The sequence below is a fragment of the Saccostrea echinata genome, unplaced genomic scaffold (assembly GCF_033153115.1).
Source record: "Saccostrea echinata isolate AGI-Se365-2 ecotype Australia unplaced genomic scaffold, CSIRO_AGI_Sech_v1 ptg000010l, whole genome shotgun sequence".
Classification (NCBI taxonomy): domain Eukaryota; kingdom Metazoa; phylum Mollusca; class Bivalvia; order Ostreida; family Ostreidae; genus Saccostrea; species Saccostrea echinata.
The window spans coordinates 14,341,302-14,361,671 of NW_026889759.1; the positions used below are offsets into that span (position 1 = coordinate 14,341,302).

Consider the following 20,370-nt stretch of genomic DNA (forward strand, 5'->3'; position numbering starts at 1 on the left):
AGGAGGAAAAAATGACATCCAGGTAGAGGACATCCTCCACCCTAAAGAGCTATGCAGAGTTAGCCGTTGGAACGTCCGCGTCCTCGAGCAGAAAAGAAAATTCCGGCCTTATGTGCTATAGGCATGAAGAGGACTTAGTAAATTATTGATTACAAATTCAGTACTTCAGGGAGAATCAATTTTTTTAAGTTTATTTTAGATCTGCAGATCGCACGCTCGTTTTTTAAAGTGGGAGCGGAAGGGGGGACAAAAATATTTGTTAACTTCAAAAAAGAACCTTAACTGCCGCATCTGTGTGGAGTTTCAAAATCACTAAACCTTGACATTGTGAGGATGTAACTGCCGATACTCAAAATACTTTCTCGTGGGTGGGTGAGTGATATAGCTCTAACAAGTTAGACCAAACTTTTTTTTTTAAATATGATACTATGAGAGAATTTCAACATTCTAAAACAAAAAGTAGGGAAGGTCAAGTGTTCTTTGGACCTTAAAAAATTGTCTATACTAAATTAACAACAAGACTGTTCTAAACTAAAAAAAAAAGGGGGGGCTACGGGCCTACTGTAGAGCTCTGACTGCATAAAAATACCCAGAAGTGTGCAATGTATATTTTTATACAGGGATATTAAAATGCATGCTTCATACTGCCTCATAAATTACTTAACACTTTCTTCTTCTGCATCATCTAAAGAGACACACTCTTCTTAATTCTGTGCAGGCACAAACATTGGCTTTTTGTGATGTGAACCACGGGGTATCAATTTTGGAGCGACATTTTTACTGACAATAAGAGTTGATTAACGCCTTTTGTCTTCAAGCACTTCAACAGGAAATCATTAAATGTTGTGAAAATGTCTCACTGGAAATCCAGCCTCTCTAATGTCTCTGTAAGCTATTGTTTCACGAATTGTCAAACCACCCACAATGGACGTTTAATTATACACTGTAAGGCCGGGGGGGGGGTGTCTGAGTACATGTATAGTCTTTTGCTGTAGTTTTAATATGGAAATTTAAATTTAAATGTTGGTTGCTCCCCACCTCACTCTTTCGTGCTGTAAGTTCAAACACTGGCAAATTCCAGCATTTGAAAAAAAATGTATCAAAGGTTAAAGACCCCCCCCCCCCCCTTGCGAAATAGGATTTTTGAATTCGGGCAGTTTATGTTTTTATTTCCTAGGCTCTTCAATTTCGTTTTGAGGCCCCCTCATCAACCCACTTTTCGAAACGTTGCTACAGCCTTGTTCTTTAGTCCTCACAGGGTCAGGGAGCTATGAAGAACAGTTTTTGGTGGAACAAATGCTACGAACACACGTTTTGTAACGCATTGAGATGGAAGTTAAAGTTAAAATTCTGGAGCGCATTCTGTCCGTGTGTACAATAAATACACACTTCCTGATTTCAAGGAACTCCAACTCCTGCTCGTCAATCCCAGTTTATTCTGACTAGTGAGCTACAGATCAACTGAAGCTAGATCAAATATAAATAAACTGCTTTGAAACATCTTATCATTCGAGTCAAATGGTTTTGTGTTCGGTTGATTTTACAGGGTCTTACATGTATATATGTATTTCCAGGTACATGTATTTACACTCAAATCCTGTTAACATGTCTTCAATTTGAGGCGGTTCCAACTTAAAATTTCAAATTCGAAGAAAGAATTATTTAGACTTTTGGTTGAAATAGTTTTTGCAGTTAAAACAGCTTTTTGTGTTTTCTACATTAAATGAATATGTAAAATAATCCTATATAAATCTTACATAACGTTTTCATGCAAACTCTAGTATCACTTGAATCTTGGAAGGTAAACTAACACCTCCAATTACCGTGTATCAGTTAATCTAAAAACTGGAACCTATATAACGTTCATATAAAAAAACAAGAACAAACCATTGCGACTTTTCTGAAATGGTTGAAATATATAATTTTATTCGATAAAATGTGACAGCAAAGCACAGAATACAAAACAATTGTTATAAGAACCATAGTCGAATAATTTAACTCTAGAATAAAATTAATAATAAAGAATGCGATGCACTTGTGTAGAGAATACAATAGACTCATAGGCCACAACGCTCACCTGAGTAGCCAGGGCCCTTGTTGTACTTCATCAGCCGATTCTTTTTCTTAAATATTTCCATTTAAAAATGATCGCCCATTGAAGCCTCACCCTACCCTCAGTGGTAATGGTTGAACAATCTTGAATCTACTCTATTTGAGGATGCTTCCATAAAAATATGACTAATGGTGACTTTGCTGTTACTGGGAAAGAGATTTTTCTATGTATTCCTATGTAAAACTTTGATTGTCCATTGTGGCCCAACCCTATTCCGGTGGGGGGGGGGGGGGGGATAATTATTTGAACAAACTGAATATGCACTACCTGTGGCTAATTCCGTATAAATATGACTGATCATGACTTTGCTGTTCTTCTTCAGAAGATTTTTACAGATCTTCCCAATATATTTTTATGTATAAACCCTATCCCCATGGTTGATGATTTGAACAAACTTAAATCTACACTACATGATGATGTTACCTTTTAAATATGACTGATCCTGGCTGTGTTGTTCTTGAGAAGATTTTTAAAGTTTTTTCCCCTATATATACCCATGTAAAACTTTGACTGCTTATTGTAGCCCCACCCTACCCCTGGGGTCATGATTTGAACAAACTTGAATCTACACTATCTAGGGATGCTTCGATGTAAATGTGATCAAGCATGGCTTTCCTATTCTTGAAAAGATTTTTAAAGATTTTCCCTCTTCATACCATGTAAAACTTTGATCGTCCATTGTAGCACTACCCTACCCCCGGGGGTCATGATCTGAACAAACTTAAATCTACACTATGCCAGGAAGCTTTCACAAAAGTTATATCTTTTCTGGCATAGTGGTTCTTGAGAAGATTTATAAATGACCCCACAATTTTTTTTTTACTTTTTCTTAATTGTCTCCCCTTGGAAAAAGAGTGTGACCCTTCATTTGAACAAACTTGAATTCTTTATACCCAAGGATCTTCTGTGGCAAGTTTGGTTGAAATTCGCCCTGTAGTTCTGGAGATGAAGATGAAATTGTAAAAAGTTTACGACGATGACAACAACACAATGCAATGGACACATTTTGATCAAAAAAGTTCACGAACCTTTAGCTCAGGTGAGCTTATAAAAACGATTTTTTAATTTAATTGTATGTATAAAATCAAAGTATTTAGAATTCTTTATTCAAAATTTTCTCAGTCATTCTAGATTCAAAAATGCTTTCGGTCTCTCTACACCTAAGCCCCCCCCCCCCCTTCTTTTTCTTCAGGAGAATTCATGTATCAATTTTTAACAAGTATTCCGTTATTTCAAACACAATTCAAACGAGTTTAAAACTACAGACATATTAAAATATCATTAAAAAAAACAAAAACATTGTAGCATGGTTGCTGCATCAAATAAGGAAAAGATGTACGTTTACAATAGACTCGAGAAGCTAGATTGAAAATTGTACAGAAAGTCTGTGGAACCAGAAACTTTATCTAAAAAATTACAGAAGTATAATTTTTTTGGGCTATATTTGAGTTTTTGCTATGCAACTTAATTTATACGATTCTAAAGAACGAACTTTAGAGTTTAAAGTTAGGCTAATGAAAACCCCCACTGAGATTCTATTTTTTGATTGATGACATCGTTGATCAGAGTAGCTACAATCAACTATTTTTCATCTTTTCCTTCAGTCAAAGCAGATTTTTAATGTCTTCTGGCCTATCAAGCTTTTTTTCACTTTTGTTCGTTGTCTTTGTCATTTCTAATGATGAGATGGTGAATTTTAAGCAAAGGGCCTTCTATATTAACCTGTGTCATACTGAAGATGTAATTTCCAGAATCATTCTTCATATTTTAAGAAATTTCCATAGCTTACAGTCTTTGGTTAATACATAGTATACATAAATAAAAAAATCATTAAAATCATACACATACATGTTAAATGTTGTCAATACTGCACTTTGATATAGGTGTAAACTGCTTGTATATCATCTACCCGAAAAGGTCTTTCTTACCCATCATATTATCAAAATTAGTTTAATATATATACCTATCTATCAATTAAAAGGTTAATTGTTTATTTTAAAACGTGCAATTGGTCCCCATGCAAATCAGAAGAGGGGAAAGGTGCTGAATCTAAGATCAAAGTCACGTTGTTTCCCTTCGTTTACATCAAAATCTAAAATTAAAGACACACATTTAAGAAGTACTTCATTGAGTCTCATTGAACCGATGTAGAATCTGCATACATTACATACTTTATCTATTTCTCGTTAACATGTTAAAATAATATGCAAAGATGCAGTTGAACATAGGAAAAGTTTGGTACATGTTATCAATTATATCACAAAATCAAACAATAATTTTTGGTTCACAACAAATAATGAATCAATCACAGCTAGATTTACACACTTGTAAACGTTGTTGTAACTATTATGACTCCTTTACTTGGGAAGAAGTTTCAGTAGTAAATCATATATATTGTGAAATCTAATACATGTAATAAGTACATTAACTACTTAACTCATTTAAATATTCAAATTCCTTTCTTGATTCAACTCATTAATATTCAGAAGTCTATCTATCTGAATACATCATTGCTCATTCTTTACTACTTTTCTATTAAATATGTGTTTATTAAGTATAAATGTCCATTCTTATTAATCAATGTCATTTACAGTGTATTTGTCAAAAACCTCTGAGAAGCACAAAATTATACTCATCCACTCCTGTTCTCTCATAAAACAAAAACGAACAAAATCAATTCGTTGTTATGTAATTTGACTAGAACTTAAATGTCCCCATTACATGCCTCCCAGACCAAACCAGGTGATAATATAATGAGGAAAATGAGTATTAAAGAAACAAAAGCACTCTTATGCCATAACTGAATACAATTAATCGAGTGCATAGTCTTCTCTAACATTTAACGACGTTCACAACTTCCACCATTTTACTTTTCTGAAATCTGAAATCAGAAGATTGATAATACTAATTTAAAATAATTGACAAACTGTACATTTAAAGTTTGTTTTTTTTCAAAACTGGAAAACATTTAATTTTCAAAAACTACAATACGCCTCTGATATTTAAATTAAGATTTCAGAAATAATGCTCTGTCATCATATTTGAAGAAGGTAAGATATTTGAAATAAAACAAAAACAAAACAAAACAAAAACACGTTTCTGGCAGAATTTTGAAAATTAGATTAGTATTTTTAGTTATATCACCTAGTCACTCTCGTTATCTGCATCATCATAGATTGCTGGTCCCTTCCTGGAAATTTTCAAGCCTAGCAAGTCTCCCAACATGTCAGTCATTTGCAGTACCTGAAATTGAATTATTATACCCATAATGTAATTTTCAAAGATTTTTTCCCAATTTATCAAACAGTCGCCAGTTGTTATAAACTCAAATTTATAGCACACAAAACAGCATCAAGTTATTATGTACATGTATTTCATTGGTGCCGAGACCAGAATTATTTCAGTGGCGACAGTGAAATCGTACATATCCCTTAAATTTTATCTTCTTTTTAATGACCTTATCTAACATTTCTTTGGTATGAGATGCAGATAAACAGAATCGTATACGACTCTTCTCCAACGGCACAGCAGGAAACGCAGCAACGGTAACCCCTATACCATGTTCCAGACAGTACCGCGAAAAGTACCTGTATTAAAAGATTATATCTTGTATAAAATTTTGTTTCACAAAGCATTTTAAATTTTTTAAAAGGATGTAAACTTTGTTTTTTTTAAAAACGAAATAAACATGATTACAACACTTCAGACTTTTACGCTCTGAAGAGAATAAATCAATTTGTGTTTTTTTTTCGTTCTAAGTTGGCCATTGATTGCACAAGGACAGTCGTTTAATTACTGGCAACATATACTGTTATTTTTAGAAATCCATGGAAACTCACACAACTTTGGCTGGCGAGAACGTAACCATAGGAACCACAGGCGAATCTTTGTTCCCGTATACTATGAAACCCATTTCTTGCAGTCGCCGTCGGAAATATCTTGTATTCCATTTTAGTTGATTTATTCTTTTAATGCCTACCAAAAGGAATAAAAAGTGTATAAAAGCTTGGAGAGGTTCAAAGCTTGCTTTCTAAAAAAAAAAGTAATGTCTTTTCAATACAAGATAACGGGGGGGGGGGGGGGACTAGAAGGTTTGATTGAAATAGAAAATATGCTTGTGCTCTCTACACCATATTGGAACCCTTAATTACCTGGTTTATTTCACTAAGCACTCTAATGGAAAACAGAAAACAAACTTGTAATTTTATGCATCTTGGGGGAAATAATTTAATTGTATATAATTTGTGGACGTTCACGTTTCCAGTTACATCTTCACTATCCTATATTTTTGTGTTCCAGCTTCAAAAATAGAAAAAAATGAGACAGATAATCATCATTACTCATGTTTCCTATATACATGTATATAGTATACAAAAACCCTTCAGTGTATTTCTCTTCCGCAAAAAGACAGTATTGAATTAGAATGTAATCGTCAAAAAGGAATAAGTCCTTAAATAGCTGCTATTACTTCACAAAGAAAAAAGAACACTGCATTACCATCTCTGGTGTTATCACGGCCCAGTATGATGTTCATGGAGGAAATAATCTGCTGAACGATGCTGGGCGCCACAGTACTGGAGTAAATGGCGGAATGTGAACGTAGACGAAGATGGTTTATCAATTGCTGAAATAAGATTTTACATCTTATTTTAAAGTTTTTCACAGATCTCTCTCTCTCTCTCTCTTTCTCTCTCTCGATTTTGATTTACAAGTGAAATTAATTTGTGAGTTTCTTTGAATAAACACCAGATAATTGGGAGCCTATTCTGTCGTCTAGCTTAACCGCTGCTACAACGAAACAAAATACATGTATTATAACTAGCCGGATAGTCCGAGACATATTGATCGCTTGATTTTGCAGCATTTTCTTCTATTTCCACAAGCTAATATAATTCCGAAAATTTATTACTTCTTCAATTCTTGGATGCTGATTGTTTGGAAAAGATTCAGCGGCAAAAATCACTTTGATTAATACTGTGTAGCACTGGGATTGCAATGCTGACGCAGACAATGTTCACAAATGAAAAAGCTTAACACGCAAGGAGAAAATCTGAAGTCACTGGATTTTTATTTGCATATTGGAATTTACGAACATGATCTTGCAACCAGACAACTTAATGTCTTTTTATGGGAATTACGTATTCCGGATGTCTATAATTGCATAAAGCTGACTAAATCGTCTAAATGATGCCTGATTAATTTACTTGTACCTAGAGGTCATTTCCATTTTGTTAAATTTGTTCAATTTATGTTAATAGTTCGACAAAACAAATTGATACCTAATGAATGTTGTTAATATCCAATCATAAATACCTTAGATCCGCCTATATAACCCCCGACAGCACCAAAACTCTTTGTAAACGTTCCCATCATAATATCAATGTCTTTGGGATTCATTCCAAAATAATCCACCACGCCTTTTCCGTGCGATCCAATAGCACCTATACTGTGGGCCTCATCCAAATAAACGTAAGCTTTGTACTTCTTTTTTAATCTAACCACATCTGGTAATTTTACTATGGAGCCTTCCATGCTACATATAAAGAGAGAATTAATTCGTAGCTCGTACACTTAAACAGCATGTAATTCGAATACGTAGATTATCATACAATAATTTTTTGAATTCACTGGGTGGCAGTTATCACAAAATTTACAGTTTGAAAGTTATTGTATATTTTCTTTAACCCCCCCCCCTTTCACACTTGGAGTAAATTAGAGCTGTTTACGTTTACCCTTTGCTGCAGATTTCAGTAATTTCAATGGTTTCTCTCCTTAATTTGAGCTTTTCATCCGTAATTTAATGCAATACATTGTTGTTGTTTTTTTAACTTTCTAATGTACATTATCAACTTTTAAAAGAAAATATCTTTTTTTATTGTTTCGTTAATATCCGTTTTGACAGAATGTATCATACATAAATGACAATCTAAATATCTATATATCAGTGTAATTAAGATTTTTAAGTATATTTCTATTATTGCTTAAGTGGCAATATGACATAGAAAAAATTAAAATTCGGAGCATAACAGATTAGCGTAATTTTCGGAGGTCAATCCGTAATCCGTATTTAAAAACAAAAAAAGGGGATAAATAATGGTAAAAATAAACAGCTCTGGTAGATGATATTTTTCGTTTTGTAAATTTCAAATTACTGACATCCAGTACATCTATACTGTATTAAAGATTTACAGTACGAGATTACAATAACTGTTCTATACGTTAATAAAAACAAAATGAGATGTGTATCTATCACATTCTACGGGTTCGCGACCTGGACATACAAATACAATTTTCTATATGTAGAATAATTGCCAAATAATGAAAAAGTTCCCTATCCTCACAAGTGAACAGAGAAAAGGTCAATTTTTGCAAAAGATTCCGAGAACTGGTACCATATCTATATAATTTGTGGAAATCACCACGCAAATTCATCACAATTTGATCAATCTAGCATACTCAGTATATGGAAAAAAAACGAAAAATTGTGCATATCGTGAAAAAATGGTTTGGATCAAGAGTTCAAGTTCAAAGCTGGGAGTAAAAGTGTCGGAAAAACCGGTCGATACCTATCATTTTATATAAATTTTCATTGCACTTTTGTTAATATCATACCAATCATTTGACGACTTCGTATCATTTAGCCTTCATCAAAGTGCTGATTGTGATACCTTCATTTCTAAGATTCTCTTTGAAGTAGCAACTAATACAACCAGAAAGTTTTAAAATAAGTACCTGTAAATTCCTTCAACAACTATGAGAATCTTTTTCCATGTTCTATGAGTTCTGGGTTCTTGATTTATGATGGCTTCTCGTAATTTCTTTTCTAAGTCTTCCATGCCTGATATTCAATATTCAATAGTAATTCGGTGACATTTCCTTTGGAAAAAGTCAACAAGGTATTTGAATTTATTTCAGCGTATGCTATATACATATTTCATTGGATCAAAGTGTATGTTTAAATTTTACAATAAAAATACATTCATACATTGAAGATTAAGAAATAATGTAAGTTTCAAGCTTGTCAAAATATTCATTAAGTACACTTTGGTACAAAAACGTTTAAATTTAATGATAAATAAGGGGGCCGACCCTCTGAAAAGAGAGGTAACTTTCCAAGTATTAAAATCATTTTCCATAGTTTGTCTTAATAGAGTTAAGTAATGGAGCCTTTTGAATAGTCCATTCAGTATTAAGGTGTGATAATAAATTTTTGCTCTTCCTTTTCTCTTAAAAAAAACTCTTCATATCATGGCCCAACATAAAATAATTTCAGGAAAAAAATAATACCTCATAGTATTTTCCATCTGAATCTACTGCTATAGTTCTTGATGAAAATCAATGTTGGGAAGTTAAAAAAAAATTGTGAATTTTAGAGCAGAGGGTCAATACTCCTTAAAAAATATAATAAGCACAGAGAACATTTTTAATGAAAATTAATAGACTTATCTTACAATTGTGTTTGAAGGTCCTTATTTGAGCCCCAGACAGTCGACACCCCAGGATCAAAGAGGCGTGGTTCAGCTCATCACTCAAGATTAGACAGCCCTGTTAAGAAAATGCCAGAAATAGACTAGAAAATATATTGGATCCTGTTGACAGCAGAATGGTTTCTTTGCTTTCTTATAATGAATGTAATTAATGAGTAAAATGGGATAATTCTAAAAACACAACCCTCAAGCCAATCATACCCAGCTAGATTCCATGTAATTAGAGAAAATGAATGAAAACTAATGAAAAAAAAATGATACTGACGCATTTGGCACCATGACTAAGGAAAAATATTTGATTGTCAGCAAAAATAGTCACACTATAAAATTATTTTGTTCGTCATCAAAAAACTAATCATATACATGTGAAATTTTTCTTTTTTTAATAAGAGAAGTTTCACGTCCACAGCTGACATGTGCTCTAGCAATAATATGGTTATTGATTGCTGTAAATTACATGATGCACGAAGTCAATTGTTGTGATATCGGTAGACCAGTCATATACTGCCTCTAATGGACAGCAGCTGCTTTCAGCATTGTAAGCTTTCAATTCGGTATGGGACAGAGATTCTTTATTTTTTCTCAGAAAGATATACATGCAATGTAACATTCTATTATTCTGTCGTCGGATCATTGTATTATATTATCTCTACTTTCTGTTTGGAAAAAAAAACACAATAAATTTTCTAATTAAAATGTTTCAATGGAAGGAAAGTTTTTGTTTTTTCTTGGATACGGCAAGATTAAGACGTCAGCAGACGAACACGAATACGTGCATTGTGGCCAACGTCAGATGAAATACTTAGACCTTTAAGCTCATTATATATATTCACCAAAGGGCTCTCTGTAGTAAATCAAGTGCCTGTCTGTATTGGCATGAAAGCGCCCATTTATATATAACTTCTCTCCCACAAAACGTACAGAAAATTAAAATATCTATAAAACTATGCTTTCAAAAACTAGTTCATGTAGCACCCTATACAATTTTTTTTTATTATGTACAGTATGTTTCAATAGCAATGAACGTTCTAAATGTCTTTTTTCAAACATAAAGTTTCTGTATTTTTTCATGAATGCATGCCCAACATTTTGTGTCTATAAGGGGGGAGGGCAGCGCACTATTTTGTTTGAATGAATAGATGATAAAATATCTCAGCAGATTGGAGATAGAGAGACTGAGAAACATACAGTAGTTTTAGTTTTATGTCTACTTTCTCCCTTTGCTTGCACAGATGGTAATAAAAAAGAGTAAACATTAGTGAATGGACAGAAACAAAGATTAAGATGTTGATGCAAGTCCAAAATGATGATAACACATGTTATCACTGTTTTTTCAGTAAATATTTATTTACCTTGCCCACAAGTGCTGGAAGGTTCATAGAATTGGTGGCAAACCCCATTGGAACGGTAATGGCAGCCTCAACACCGAGATAATCTGCAACAAGCTCGTCCAGTTCTTTGTGAATTTGAAGATAGCCTGCGAACAAATCAAATACAATTTCAACTTTCCAAAGTTGTGAACCCTAGTGAAATTTTAAAAGCATTATTGAAATGAACTCTTATCTCCAGTCCAGTTGAAGCAGATCAATTAAAATTCAGTTATATTTGGTAATTATACAGTTCCTACAAGGAATAAAAATAGCACAAAAAGAAAAAAAATCAAAAACAACAATTTAGTATCATCATCTTATTTTACATTGCAGCTTTGAAAAGAATACACGACACTTGTTACAGCGATCACGGAATAAAGGGGTTTTTGGACTTTTGATAAAAAAAAACTTTAAAAAATGAAAATATAAGCGGCAGAAGTTGTCTCTATATACCCCTTTTCAGTTCACATACACGAGGTTTCTCTCCTCACCTGACTTTGAGGTTCGTTATTAAGGGAATATTTTGTATTCAAAATAAAAATCAAACAGTGCGGAAAATTTAAGGGCAATAGCTGAATGGTAGCAATCATGTTCTAAAATAATTCATGATTAAAATAAAATATGTATCTTTTTCACTATTTTAGCAAATTAGCTGCAGTACCTAATTCTTGCCTGCTAGCGCAAATGGCATTCCCCAGTTCTTTGACTGTCTTCTCTACAGCCTCTGCACATGGTCCACTATTTTGAGAAAATCCAAGGTAATTGTATGATCCAAAGTTAATGGCTCTAGTACAGGTTCCCGTATACCTAATAAAAACATTTACTTGATACTTAATTGAGTAATACTCAGTATGCACTGCATCAATTAATCAAAACTTTTGACTTTTTTTTCTCCGGGATGTTACTGAAGATTACACAACTCACTATTTGTTTGAAGAAGTTTGGCGAACAAGGCGTGCAAAATGTCTATAGCTTCAAATGTATAGAAATCAAATTCAGTATGTGAACTAAGCATATGGAGCAAAGTTCTAATTAATGAAAAGTATGAAATAATTACAAAGAACTTTTCTGCGGAATAAATCCCAATTTTCTTTCTTAGATATTGATACGCTAACCCATGGATTAATGACCCTTTTTTTGGTAGAGGGTGCTGTACCCTTTCATTTGTGATTTTTTTAATCGAAAAATGGCAAATTTGGAAATATTGGTGTCTTTTATTAAGATTTACTGTTGAATGAAGAGTTTCTTTGAAGGTTTATTCCATATTCACATCTTTATGAATCATTAAAATCTCAAAATTCAATTTTTTCTAAGTGTCATTTGGGAATTTTTACCGAATTTTTGGGGGAATTGAGTAACAGGGTCCTTTTACAGGACCTGGATGCAAAGGTTATTAAGCCCTGTAACCAATACATCTCACAGCTCATAAAGGGTAGCATTTAAATCTTGTTTCAAACAAATTGTTTGTGATATGGCCCTTGAATAACCCGACTTCAAATATTTCTTGAAAAGATACGAATTTTGTGTCATAAAGGTGCATTTTTAATGCAGAGTGGGTCATTTCTCCATGTTTTTGTTAAGCAAATAAAATATATATTCAAACATACTTTGAAGATATGCTTTTAAAAAAAGATGAAGCGAAGACTCACTTATAAGAAATGTAGAAAAATTGCGTTATAGTATGAGGAAATGATTTCTGTAGTCCAATCCACACTTTGCAAAAGTTGTGTCCCTTTGCGGGGTCAATCAAAAGGTCAAAAGAGAAAGAATCAACATTTCTCCTCTTTATGCTACCAAACATTTGGGCGTGCTCTGTTGAAACCACTGTGTTTAATTTTTTATCTTTCAATGCGTGGGTAGCCCCATCTTGGGGCAATCAGTACACAAAATGCAAAACTTTTTACCAGTCAAATAACAAAGTTACAAACCTGAAAATTACAAAGGCTACAGTGAAGATTCTATGGGTTTTTCCCCTAACATGGCGGCCAAAGGACATAACTTTTGAAAAGTGTGGATTCAACTATTGGCCCTCCTTGGTATGTGCATGCTATATCACCAATAATTTTAACACTTGTGAGATCGAGATTTTACGATATAAGTATACATGTACATAAATGTTAACTGAAATGCCAAAGAAAATTGTATCATAATTGAGATTTAATTTTCACTTTCTTATTTGTTGAACCATAGGCATTTTTTCTTGGCTTGTTCGCCCTTCTTCTTTATACATGTACAATGATTTACTTTAAATAATTTTCTCTGTATATGAAATAAAAGAAAGATTCTAAAAACTTGAGAAGGGGGCAATTTGCGTGTATAGCTCTCAGTACAGAAATAGTATTACCGGAATGTCCAGTAATGATCGTCCGTTACGCGATCCATGACGTCCATCTCGGCTCCGGGGACACTGCAGATAGCCCGATATAGTGTATCCTTGCCTCTTCTGAAGATGTACCAGTGATAAAAACTCTCCCAGGTCTGGTACAGGGGAACAAAACCCTAGGGGAAAACAGCAGAGTACAATGACATAGCAACGGGCGCGCTTGTATTTGAATTTCATAAATGTAATAAGTGCATAGATTAGTATAAAAAATCCCATTTTATGTTAAGTCAAACAGCAGAATCTTCCAGGCCTAGAGAGTTTGGAAACAGTCAATTTGTCGTTTAAAACGACAAATTGATCGGTTTTCAGTAAGATAACAGATTAAATAAATTTTCTTTGTAATGTTCATAAATTCTAAATTGTGTTTACGAGCTACACAAAAATAATACAGCTTCTTCTACCTTTCTATAAAAAAAAATAATTACAGTAATAATAATGATACAACAAAATTAATGGAAATTTAAACAATATTTAAAAGTACATATTTTTTGCCATGATCGGTACATGCATATCAAAATACACCAATAAATAATAAGTAAACAGCATGAAGAAGAGAGATTTACCGGAATGTTTGGTTCCGATATGTTTTTAACTCTTCCAATTCCTAGCTTTTTCAGAAACTCTCGTACATGTCCGACAAGAATGAGTATTAGAAAACTAATATACGTCATTATGGAAGTCCAAAGTGGCGGGTCCTCAAATGACTCGTAAAATTTGGCCGTCCATTTTTTGTCATGCTGAAAGTCCATGTCAACCTTTCTCTGATTTGAACGTCCATGCTGCGTTCCTGAAAATGATCTAAGATGTCCATTCTGACGTTGTTTTGTCGTCACTGTTGGTTTCGTTTTCAATACATTATTCTGAGGAAGGATTCCGTTTTCACAAGTCAGCGAGGGAATACGAGTCGTCTGCTCTGTTATAGAACCAGAGAAGGTTGATTCGGTGAGAATATCTGCCATTCTCTTTGATGCTGCAGTGTCCAGCGCCTGTAAAGTCTGGGGGGTAGGGAGGAAATCTTCCTCAACACGTGAGCTGTATATTTCCTTGATTGTCATCCTCCCATAAGTTTTCGATCTTCCTTACTCTGAAAATATAACAAAATCCCATGATTTTAATAATTTTTTGTAAGCAATAGTTTCCTATTATATACATGTACTTTAGAAAAGTGGACAGACCCCGCCTACATCCACTGCTATATGTAGACAATGCCTGCCCATTTTTCTAAAAAGAATAATGAACTAACTGTACCATTTATTACTATCTGTAGCATTAGTACATACAATTGAAATAAATCTGGGTCGAAATCTTAACCTTATCGATTGAAAGCACGAGAAGCAAATCTATTAATTTTCTGTATGTCCCAGCGATGACAAGGCTGAGGCTGTAGGGATTTATTTTCTGTGTAAAGCTTTTATAACAGATATATGTAGTATGAACCTTCTCACTGACAACTACATTGTACCTTGTGTGTGGCAAACGTAATGATATGAAATACTGAAATATGAACTACATTGAATGTAAAAGTTTCTATTGAGAAGTCTAGCTTAGTTCGCCTATCGTCTCATATATATATATATATATATATATATATATATATATATATATATATATATATATATATATATATATATAAGAGAACAACTTTATAGTCATATAATTATATAAAGGATTAAAAAACACACACACTAATTAAGGAAACCATAATGAGAAAGATAGGAGTAGCTACTCGATTCCTGTGTATTATGTTGCGTTAAAAAAATCAAATCTTAATTTTAAACTCATCAATAAGATGCAAAGTTTTCAAGTTTTCGTGGGGGTGGGGTGTTCTTATTTTCAATATAAATAATTAATATAGAAATAGAGCATTCGGTAGGGAAAAGGGGGGGGTGTCCTCAAATGAAAAAAAAACCTCTTCAATATATAAAAACTATTGTCAGATCTAGTTGTAAAACATTTTATTACACAAGCGTTCCTCTTTCAAGACAAAACTCAGTCAATTAAAAAGAAAGGTATCTACATTAGGTCGACACAAATATTCAATTCTCCATCTTGAAAAATTAAAGGTTTTTTGATTGTCATTTAGTGCAACAACGAGGGAATGTTTCTAAATGCATGACCCTATCGTGTTTCTTAATCGGATTTGCGTAATGAATTACGCATTCATCGATTAATACTCTGCACGGCTCTTTGAGAATATCGATGCATAATTATGTGGTCTTTACTCAAACAAACGTACCTTCGATGAACTAAATGTTGAAACAGAGAAACGAAAGCTGTCATTTTTCTTTCATGACGTAATGATGTCGTCATAAATATCGAACCCGATTTTATTAAAGAGAAATAATACATGCTCGTAGGAACAGGGGGCCCCCTCCCCAATAATTTTGCCGATATATAGTTTACTATAGTAAATATAGATACTATATACTTGTGCCCCCTCAATAAAAACGTCTTATGACCTTTTTTTTTTTTTTTTTTTTTTTTTTTTTTTTTTTTTTTTTTTGCTTGTCAAGGAATTTTTCAGTGGTAGTTGATGACCCTTTTTTTTTTTTGCTTGTCAGAAAATTTTTGGTAGTGCCCCTCAACTGTCAACTGAAATGTATGGCTGTGCCCCCCCCCCCCCCCAACTGAAATTGCTTCCTACGAGCCTGGAATAAAGACATTTTTTTAACTAATGAAAATAACTTTAATGTATGTAAAAATTTCTATGTCTGTATTCTTTTTTTTCTTTTTCCTAGCACACAGTTTATCGATTAGTTCTAACAATTTCAGGCTGTATTTTTACAGAAATGGCAACCTACAGCGAACTCTTCTGATTTATCTGTAAAATATTATCAATTCCTTTATTTATTTTGAAAACGAAGGAAACTTTGGTATATTCAAAGGGAACCCCTATCTGGAGCCCCAATAAAAGAAAAGTGCAAGATCAGCTGATTGTCTGAGTCACTGCGTTCAAAATTAACTTCAGACGGGAAAAATGCATTTCATTTACTGCAAATACAAAGCGACACATTCCTCTCCATCACACAAATTCAATTTTGTATTTTGTTATACGTTAATTAACAGATTTGTAACATGAGAACGAATTGGAGTATTCGTCATCCGAATGAATAGAGATTACTACCATTTAAAACCGTTCTTTTGTCTTTTGTGCTATAATGATATTACTCATAAACTGCTTTCATAAACGCATTAAGTATAGCGAGTAAATCATATTCTACAAATACATTTATCATATTCCTGCAAATTCTGCATATACATATATAATCATTATATTAAACTTACTTCAAAGCTGTACAAAAATGCAAAGCAAAATGATCCATGCACGATTAATTAAAGTCAAATGAAAGGTACATATGATCGTAGCGTTATCGCTGTCTTCTATGTTTCATTTTCATTGTTTGTGTACTATTTCACGTGTATTTTATGCTTGAGTACACAGACATGCAATAGTCACATGGCCTCCAGACTGATACTGTACATAAAGAATCACGCCATCGGGTGGTTCGTTGCTTATATCACTCAACCAAAATACAGTAGCTTTAATGGCCATGGGACAATATTCATATGATTAAGAATGATTTAATGCTGCAAACATTTTCAGCTCGTTTAATGGACCCTTTGGACTTTATTTCAATTTTCTCTGGTTATAATTTACACCAGACCCTTTGGACTTTATTTCAATTTTCTCTGGTTATAATTTACACCAGTTTACAGCTGATTGAGGAATTATATGATCACGCCATGGCGACATGTCCTTTAAATACATCAGTTTTTTTTTTATATTTAAATATGCCATTATCAGAGTTCACACAGAGCACTATATGTATATTTTCTATATCTGTACAGCAATTAAGAAAATTTCTATGACGAAGAATCCTACAGATTTGATACATAAAAACAAAAGAAAGACAATATTTATGGTCTTTTGGTTGGTGGCTTTAAAATATTCTGCATTATTGGCAACAATGGAGCTTTAATTAGTAGCAAAAAGTTGACATTATTTAATTTTTGTCAACTTTAAATAATATAGATGGGTATATTATGAAGTAAGCTTTAAAATTTGATCTTCAGAGAGAGAGAGAGAGAGAGAGAGAGAGAGAGAGAGAGATGACATATTAGTACTCTACAAAGGTTTGAACTTGTATGACCTTCTCATGATAATAATCCACCAACAGTCCCAACGTTATAAAAGGGGATGTTCCTTTACGACACGGACACACGCATACTCTCATATAAATTACTTCCTTTATGCTACTGTGTAGGACAGCAATTTAAGGAGATAGATGTCATGTATCAGTATAAACTATTTAAATTAATTACTGACACAAAAATTTAGGCATACATGTACTTTATTAATACCTTTCAACTATTGAGGTAGACGTGGCGAGGGTTCTCAAGTAACGTGGAATAAGCTCTGGGTTTACAATAGCTTATCATTAATTAAGGATTTTTTTTAAATTCATACCCAATATTAAAAAAAAATAATACAATTACCAATAAAATATTTTTCCCGCCACATAATTTATACTTGCTAGGGATTTTTCGACTTTTTTTAGGTTTAGTTAGGTATAAATGACATCCTATATTACTTCCGGATCTTAGTGATTTAGGAGAAATTGAGGTCCAGTGGGAGGCGATGTGTGGTTGAGGATACAAAGAATGCTCAATTGTTCAAATAAAAAAAAATACTCCAATGCAAACTCTCCGCCTCTCTCGTACACATTTTCCAAAGTTAGAAACTTGCATTCATTGTTGTTCTCTATATACAATCCAAATAATGGAATGTAATAAAAGAGCCGACTACAGAACAAGTATGAACTTGTATACTAGTACATATAGGTCCCTGAGACCATTCTGTTAATTGTCTGACTTGAAGACAATACTTATACTACACCACGAACAATAAAGTTGAAGTATATTTTCAGTTTTAATTTTGAATTATGTACAGACTTTCTCCGCTACATCTGTTAACTTTTTGGTTGTGTTAGAAATCTGCCTCGAACAGCGTGGAAAAGATTTCTTGTAACGATAATTAAATGACATTATCTGAAATCAAAGGTTAATTAATTTCGAGGATTCAATGATTGAAATACGGAGTAGCTAAACGGCAAGTACATTTTTACAGTATTCGAACACACTTTATACCCTAAGAAACTGCGAAGAGGCTACATTTTTCTCATATCGATAAGTGATTTTATAAGAGCACTTTAGCCTTTTTTGCATTCAACACTGAACTGGACATTTATAACTGACATCATCTTTCCAGATCGATAAACATTTGTGTTGCAGATGCGAGGACCTAAGACGAAATATGATTATTTAATTAATTAGATGGTTGATGCAATTATCACTGAAACAACAAATGATTTTAAAAGAGCTACCCTCTCCCCCTAATAAAACATGTTTAAAACATTCTTTGATAACTGAGATTTTCTTTTTTAATTCAAACTTCAATATCATATCAATTATGATCTTTATATGATCTTTACATAATACAAATGTCCATACTGACCTTTTGGAGTTTCCAAAATATCTTGATAGTTGATGAGTGCCTTGGTCAGTTCACATTACGGACAACTAAATCTTCCTATGCACCAACGAAGCGGTAGACTCGTCACTCCTCTTATTGATTTCATAGAGCCTTGCCGAATGCTGCGATTGGAGGGAACGGATGATAACACCATGTAACAAGAAACTCTTTTACTCGATTTTGTCAAACAATCACAACAGCAGGTTGGTTAATGATTACACCACGTAGATCGATTTTCTATATTTGACAGGACCATAACTTCATCATTTAACAAATCTATACTTATGTTACATAAAATCGATGAACAAACACATTTCACGCTTTTGCTTGTATTATAGTAAGTGACCTTTGACCCAGACAGATGCTTTCACGGGCTCCTCTTGATCTGTTGGTTAAAATTGCATAAGAAAGCTCATTCACCTTTGTCAAAATATTTTAAGAAGAGCTTAACTTTGAACATTTCTGTTTAATTATCTGAGATGAAATAACTTTGTAAAATTCCCTTTCGTACCTCCGATCTTTGTTTATGAAGTGTGCGTTTCCTGCTTATTTAATGCAAAGCATATTATAAGTTTTGTTTTTTCTTTTCATTCAAGACATGCGTAACTAATTGTAGAGCTATAGCAGTGCTTGACACGGAATAAATAATTTCACTGGGGGTTACAGAGTTTAACTGTTTGAGAAGAAGTCGAATCAGCTGATTTTGAAATTAGGTACGGGAGGGGAAATTTCAATGCCAACTAATTCCAAGCTCTCTGCAAATCCTAGCTGTCAGTCCTGCACTACACATGAGTTAAACTTTGTTCGTTTATTGTTTTCAGCCATAAATTTGATATACACTTACGAGCTGTGAATCGTACACAGAGGGAAAAACTCTCCATTTGTAAATCGAAATTCCTAATGCAAAGTGACATTTTTGAGCTGTTTTTTTTTTCAAGCTTCTGAATACATGTATACTAAGATTAGGTAAAGAACTTCTTTTCGCAGAATATCTCCGAGTCTATGCTTATTGTTCGCAGGTGGTAATTGGGTACTCTTGCAGTACCGTGATGGTAATCGCCTTGTTTTGTAAATATATTACTCAGCACACAATTACCACCTCGATTGTGAGGAAATGTCACGAGCAGAACTGTACACAATGCTTGCGTAATGAATCCTGAATTCTGGACAATTATTGACAGGGATATACACTGTACAAACACTGGCTACCGCGGTCATTGGGCATTAATAGGACAGAATAGCATGCTCACCGGCTTCTCTCCCTGACCAAAGAAAAATTTATCGTACTAAGATAATATTATATAAGCATTACGAGTACATGTATATTAACTCATTGTACATTTTCTCATAAAGTGATAAATGTAGATAAAATCTATTGACATGAATTATACATGAAAGATTTGTACAGTTCATTAAAAAAAAATAATTAATCGAGGAATCGTTTTTTACCATTTCATAAATTGTGCAACTATTTGTACATCAGG

The 20,370-nt window shown here is 33.3% G+C and overlaps 1 protein-coding gene across 2 annotated transcripts; it reads right to left on the bottom strand.

Moving 5' to 3' along the window:
* Window positions 1-1,889: 1,889 nt before the first annotated feature.
* LOC133184464 (serine palmitoyltransferase 2-like) lies at window positions 1,890-19,183 on the bottom strand. 2 transcript variants are annotated; one of them, XM_061319557.1, is made up of 13 exons: window positions 18,869-19,183; window positions 13,917-14,437; window positions 13,315-13,469; window positions 11,632-11,777; window positions 10,953-11,077; window positions 9,565-9,658; window positions 8,846-8,951; window positions 7,427-7,646; window positions 6,611-6,737; window positions 5,953-6,088; window positions 5,571-5,700; window positions 5,258-5,356; window positions 1,890-4,994 (listed from the first exon to the last, which is right to left on the bottom strand). In XM_061319557.1, exons 2-12 carry the CDS (start codon window positions 14,406-14,408, stop codon window positions 5,258-5,260), a joined length of 1,830 nt encoding a protein of 609 aa, XP_061175541.1. In that variant the 5' UTR covers window positions 14,409-14,437; window positions 18,869-19,183; the 3' UTR covers window positions 1,890-4,994. The 2 variants fall into 2 exon arrangements, with proteins under 2 accessions (XP_061175541.1, XP_061175539.1); XM_061319555.1 differs by lacking the exon at window positions 18,869-19,183 and adding an exon at window positions 16,639-16,721.
* Window positions 19,184-20,370: the final 1,187 nt, after the last annotated feature.

Excerpts from the sequence above, each read along its gene's own strand:
- LOC133184464 (XM_061319557.1), bottom strand. The coding sequence starts at position 14,408 with ATGACAATCAAGGAAATATACAGCTCACGTGTTGAGGAAGATTTCCTC. Across the intron at positions 5,701-5,952 it reads TTCTCGCCAGCCAAAGTTGT|GTACTTTTCGCGGTACTGTC; the intron begins GTGAGTTTCCAT and ends CTTTTAATACAG. Across the intron at positions 5,357-5,570 it reads CCAAAGAAATGTTAGATAAG|GTACTGCAAATGACTGACAT; the intron begins GTCATTAAAAAG and ends ATTCAATTTCAG.